The following is a 5,647-nucleotide window of genomic DNA, read 5'->3' as shown; positions in this document are numbered from 1 at the left end:
CGTATATTATTTCTGCGTGAGCGATTTTCTGCGTCTTCAAGACGATTCCACAAATGATGGTTTTCTTTCTGTAAACGTATAATAGATCCCTGTGCAATAGCCATATCATGGCTAAGAGATCCAATTTGGTTATCATGGAGTGATACTTTATGCGACAGGTGTTGAATCTGCTGGGTGATATCTGCCACAGCTTTGGTGAGGAGGGGGCCCATAGTACTATTTATTGCAGCCACAAGATCAGAATAAGTAATGGGGGTATCAGGAGGGTGACTGACCTGGGAAACAGCGTGAGAGACAGCCTGAGTGCTCGGGTTAACAGCCGTTTTCTTTGCTGCAGGCGATGCTGGAGGCGTATTGATACCCGGCGCCATGTTAGTTTCAGCGCGTCTCTTCTCTTGCCGTGACGGCTGGGGGAGTGAAGAGGGCTTTGTGGAGGCGCCCGAAGCTAAGAATATGTCCATCCGACAGCGGGACAATCCCTGTACACCTTGGAGCCTTATTGGAAGCCGCGGATCGGCTTTTAAAAGCGGGGAGGCAGCGCGTCTACCGGAGCTGTGCAGGGAGACGTCCTCACAGCATACGAGCGCGGCCGGAAGTCCCTAAATCTATTTTTAATTAAAACCAATAAATTGATAGTGTAAAATTCTAAAAGTGTGATCTTGCAGCATATACAGTAAGATGTGACTGCAGACCTTTATATAACTTTCTGATTCCAATCACATAGCAGGAACTACAGATTCCCTTTTTTTGTAAAAACCAATATAGCTACAAGGAAAATTGTAAAAAAAAAAAAACCCAACAACAACACAACAACCTACAGGTATCTGTATAAATACATTTATGTGTAAAATACATTTTGTCCACAATGTAATAAAAATTGAAACAAAAATAAAGCAGACTTGTACAGTAACGTAAAGTTCTGTCTGTTTAAAACCAACCACATTTATCTATGAAATAACTATTTGTAATACTTCAGTTGTGTATATACTGTACGTGTTATTTCTATCTACAGTATCTACCTACACAATAATGTTTTAATCGTTTGTTTTTGGATTGTTTTGGTGACAAAGAGTTTGTTCTGTAGTAAAGACTATGGTGCAGATTAAAATTCTGTTTAAATCACATTTGCAATTCCACAGAAAGCTCTTTAAGGGAGTATCCATTTAGTTCCGGAACTTTTTCAGGTGTCAAATAAGTTGTTTTTTTTCCCACTATTTCTTTTTTTGCACTGATTTTATTTTGGGGTTGCAATTAGTGTTAGTGAACTCTAGCACTACAGTATGTGTTAGCCGGTGAGAGGGTGTTCTGTTAATACCAACCTCTCCTGTTCCCATAAAGCTGTATGCGCTCACCTGCACTTGAGATGTCACCTGGTCTTAAACCTCTAGCAGTAGGAGCTCACACAATAGGCTGGAGGACACAAGGAATTAAACCTAGAGTGTAGCAGCTGGCAAGCCAAGGGTTAATTGCAGGTAGATTGGATACAGGAATGATAACTGCAGGCAGGCTTGACAAGGTATGGTAACTGAAGACTGCATGACCAAATATGCACTGTTTATGGAAAATGAAAAATAAAGGGATTAGATTTGTTTGCAGATGAACCCTAGCCAAACAATAGTTAACTGATGGGAAATGGACAGGTGCTTAAAGTGTACTGATTGAAAGCAGAGTACTGGCAACATAAACCTAGTTGCAGAGAGAGAGACTAACTGACTGGATAGTGTGAATAGGCCACATTCTGCAATAACAGACATGATGCAAACTCAGTGGGTGGACTATGTCTGGAATACAGGTTCAGATGTTTTGGAGACCGCTGGAGTAGATATACTCAGAACCAGAGATGGCAGGATATAAACACAGAGACTTGGCAGGAGCCTGGACGTGGGTCAGGACCAGACATGAGAGTAACTGGAAGGCCATGGCAAGACAATGACATGGAGCAGGTATGGACACAGGATGGCAGATACAGGGCAGAATAAAAAGGTCACTGGTGCAGGGCTAGCAAGGTCAACATATAGAGAACTGAGGCAGCATACAGGAATGCAGGTACACAGAGGCAGGGAACCAGGAATCAGGAACAAACAGACAGACAGACTGGAAACTGTACAGGGTACAGTGACCATGTGATGAGCTCACTAGGTTCAGGAACTAAAAAATATCACCAGCAGGGCATAACTGAACAGAATCCCTAATGAAAGGGAGACAGCCCAATCACAGGATTCATCATGCCGGAGTTTGGCAACGAGGCATTCCAAATAGGTGTGCTGCTGCATGTAGCAGCCAGCTTCCTAGTTGCTAGGAGACAGACAGAAATACAAACAGGAATGAGCCACAGCAGAGACTCATAATAATTAGCCTCTATTTGTTCTGTCTGACAAATTTTCCTTTTTTGGGCAAAAAAATACATACTGTAGGATCCACAAAATTTCACGGATCTATGTGTTTCCTTGGCCGCGAATGGATAAAAAATGTAAGCTTATCGCAAATTTTTGTTTTGCATGCCTGAGGCAGGTGAAATAAAATCCATGATAAGTGCTGGCATCTGGGTTAATTGAATAGCCCCAGGCAAATTTATCAAAGCTAATAGGATATTGTTCTTAGTGTTCTTCTACAACACTGATAAATGTGGAGCTTTGTGTTCCTCCCTCAGGTAACATACAAGAACAATATCACCTCAGTCATACTTGTGGGTTTTCCAAATCTTCAATACTTTAATATCCCCCTGTTCTTACTTCTGTTCATCATCTACTCTGTGACCATCTCTGGAAACCTCCTAATCATGATTTTATTTCTACTGAGCAAACACCTTCAGACCCCCATGTACTTCTTCATTACACAGCTATCATTGTTTGACATCATGCTGACTACAGATATTCTCCCAAACCTTCTGAACATTGTGCTGTATGACGGTTGCACTATGTCACTTATAGGATGCATCATTCAGTTTAATTTCTTTGCTACATCAGAGTCTTCAGAATGTCTTCTTCTGTCTGTGATGTCCTATGATCGGTATCTGGCCATCTGTCACCCTTTGCACTATAATAATATAATAAATCACAGGTTTTGTGTGAAATCTATGACTATAATTTGGATGACGAGTTTTATAATGATAATAATTGATTTGCAGTCTATGTGCAGTTTGCACTTCTGTGGACCAAATGTTATTGACCATTTCTACTGTGACTTTGAACCCATATTGCAGCTTTCCTGCTCTGATACCACCATAATTCATATTGAGACTTTGGTGATGGTTATTTTAGCAATTATGGGACCCTTCATAATCATTGTGATGTCATATGTGTATATTGTGTTTACTATTCTAAAGATACCGTCATTTACTGGAAGACAAAAAGCCTTCTCCACCTGCAGCTCTCACCTGATGGTGGTTTCCATATTTTATGGAACACTAATCATTGTTTATGTGTATCCAACAAAGCGCTTCTGGATAATCAGCAAGATCCTGGCTCTGTTTTACACTGTGATAACTCCTTTGCTAAATCCTATAATATATACTTTCAGAAACAAAGATTTTAAGAAAGCCTTTGATAAAATAAAACACTTTAATTTCTGCAAGAAATGGTGATAAATATCCAAGGTACAAATGAAACAAATGTATCTTTGCTAGAGATGTGCGGCAGCCACTTTTCGTGTTTTGTGTTTTGGTTTTGGTTCTAATTCCACTTTCGTGTTTTGGTTTTGGATCTGGATGATTTTTGAAAAAAACATAAAAACAGCTAAAATCACAGAATTTGGGGGTAATTTTGCTCCTACGGTATTATTACTATCAATAACATTCATTTCCACTCATTTCCAGTCTATTCTGAACACCTCACAATATTGTTTTTAGGCCTAAAAGTTGCACCAAGGTGGCTGTATGACCAAGCAAAACACAAGTGTGTGGCACAAACACCTGGCCCATCTAGGAGTGGCACTGCATCTCATGTAAAGATATTGAAGAGGTGCAATGAGGTAGCTGTATGACTAAGCCAAGTGATTGTAAAGATTGTAAGCTCTCACGAGCAGGGCCCTCTTCCCTCATGTGCTTATCCTTTGTCTTACCTTAATAATCTTCAACTGTACCACATCCAGCAGTCTTTTGTCACCTGATACTTATTCCAGTGTCATCTGCTGATGTAACTGTTTATTTACCCTGTACTTGTCCTATACTGTCAACTGTAAGTTGCTGTTTTCCTGTTTGATTATTTATGTACTCTGTAATTGGATAATAATAATAAAGTGACACAAACAATTCCCAATGGAATTATACGTCCAAATCACTGGAATTATACGTCCAAATCACTGGAATAAAATGGCAAAATCACTGGAATTATACGTCCAAATCACTGGAATAAAATGGCAAAATCACTGGAATTATACGTCCAAATCACTGGAATTATACATCCAAATCACGGAAATTAAATGGCAAAATCACTTGAATTATACGTCCAAATCACTGAAATTAAATGGCAAAACAACTGGACATATACAGAAGTGTCAGACAGGATGGCACTTTAAAAACAATAGTCCCCAAACAGCACATGATGATAAGATGGAATTGTCCTTGGGCCCTCCCACCCTCCCTTATGTTGTATAAACAGGACATGCACACTTTAACAAATCAATAATTTCAGTGACAGGGTCTGCCACACGACTGTGGCTGAAATTGGTTTTTTTTGGGCCCCCACAAAAAAAGAAGCAATTAATCCCACCAACAAAAAAGAAGCAATCAATCTCTCCTTGCAGAAACTGGCACTTCAGAGGCAAGATGTCGACCTCATCCTCTGATTCCTCACCCCTTTCACTGTGAACATTCTCCTCCTCCTCACAGAGTATTAATTTGTCCCCACTTGAATACACCATCACAGGTCCCTCTGTACTGTCTGGAGGCAATTGCTGGTAAAGGTCTTCCAGGATGAATTTATAATTCATTTTGAGGAACATCATCTTCTCCACATTTTGTGGAAGTAACCTCCTATGCCGATCGCTGACAAGGTTACCGGCTGCACTAAACACTCTTTCAGAGTACACACTAGAGGGGGGGCAACTTAGGTAAAATAAAGCCAGTTTGTGCAAGGGCAGGTCCTTCAATCCAGACCAGATATCAGCTTTCGCTTCTGACTGCACTGCATCATCGCCAACGGGTTGGCTAGGAAATGTTATACTTTTCCTTGCAGCCCCAGTGGTGGGAGAAATTGAAGGAGTAGCTGTTGTTGGGTCACGTTCCGCTTGAGTTGACAATTTACTAACCAACAGGTCTTTACACCTCTGCAAACTTGTGTCTGCCAGAAAGAGAGACACAACGTAGGCTTTAAACCTAGGATCGAGCACGGTGGCCAAAATGTAGTGCTCTGATTTCAACAGATTGACCACCCGTGAATCCTGGCAAAGCAAATGAAGGGCTCCATCCACAAGTCCCACATACTTTGCAGTATTGCTCCATCTTAGCTCCTCCTTCAATTTATCCAGTTGCTTCTGCAAAAGCTTGATGAGGGAAATGACCTGACTCAAGCTGGCAGTGTCTGAACTGACTTCACGTGTAGCAAGTTAGAAAGGTTGGAGAATCTTGCACAAGACGGAAATCATTCTCCTCTGCGCTTGAGTCAGGTGCATTCCCCCTCCTTTGATTATATTGTAGGTAGATGTATAG

The 5,647-nt window shown here is 40.9% G+C and overlaps 1 protein-coding gene across 1 annotated transcript; it reads left to right on the top strand.

Moving 5' to 3' along the window:
• The first annotated feature begins 1,898 nt into the window (after nt 1–1,898).
• LOC134934026 (olfactory receptor 11A1-like) lies at nt 1,899–3,583 on the top strand. Its single transcript, XM_063929546.1, has 2 exons — nt 1,899–1,943; nt 2,651–3,583. Exons 1-2 carry the CDS (start codon nt 1,899–1,901, stop codon nt 3,581–3,583), a joined length of 978 nt encoding a protein of 325 aa, XP_063785616.1.
• The last annotated feature ends 2,064 nt before the right edge of the window (nt 3,584–5,647 follow it).

This window comes from Pseudophryne corroboree, chromosome 6 (assembly GCF_028390025.1).
Source record: "Pseudophryne corroboree isolate aPseCor3 chromosome 6, aPseCor3.hap2, whole genome shotgun sequence".
Classification (NCBI taxonomy): Eukaryota; Metazoa; Chordata; class Amphibia; order Anura; family Myobatrachidae; genus Pseudophryne; species Pseudophryne corroboree.
Note: the sequence above shows the minus strand (reverse complement) of the source record. Positions and strands in the feature narration are given on the sequence as shown.

Coding starts and splice junctions, on each gene's coding strand:
- LOC134934026 (XM_063929546.1), top strand. CDS start 1,899: ATGAGAGTAACTGGAAGGCCATGGCAAGACAATGACATGGAGCAG. Junction 1,944..2,650: donor AAGACAATGACATGGAGCAG/GTATGGACACAG, acceptor TTCCTCCCTCAG/GTAACATACAAGAACAATAT.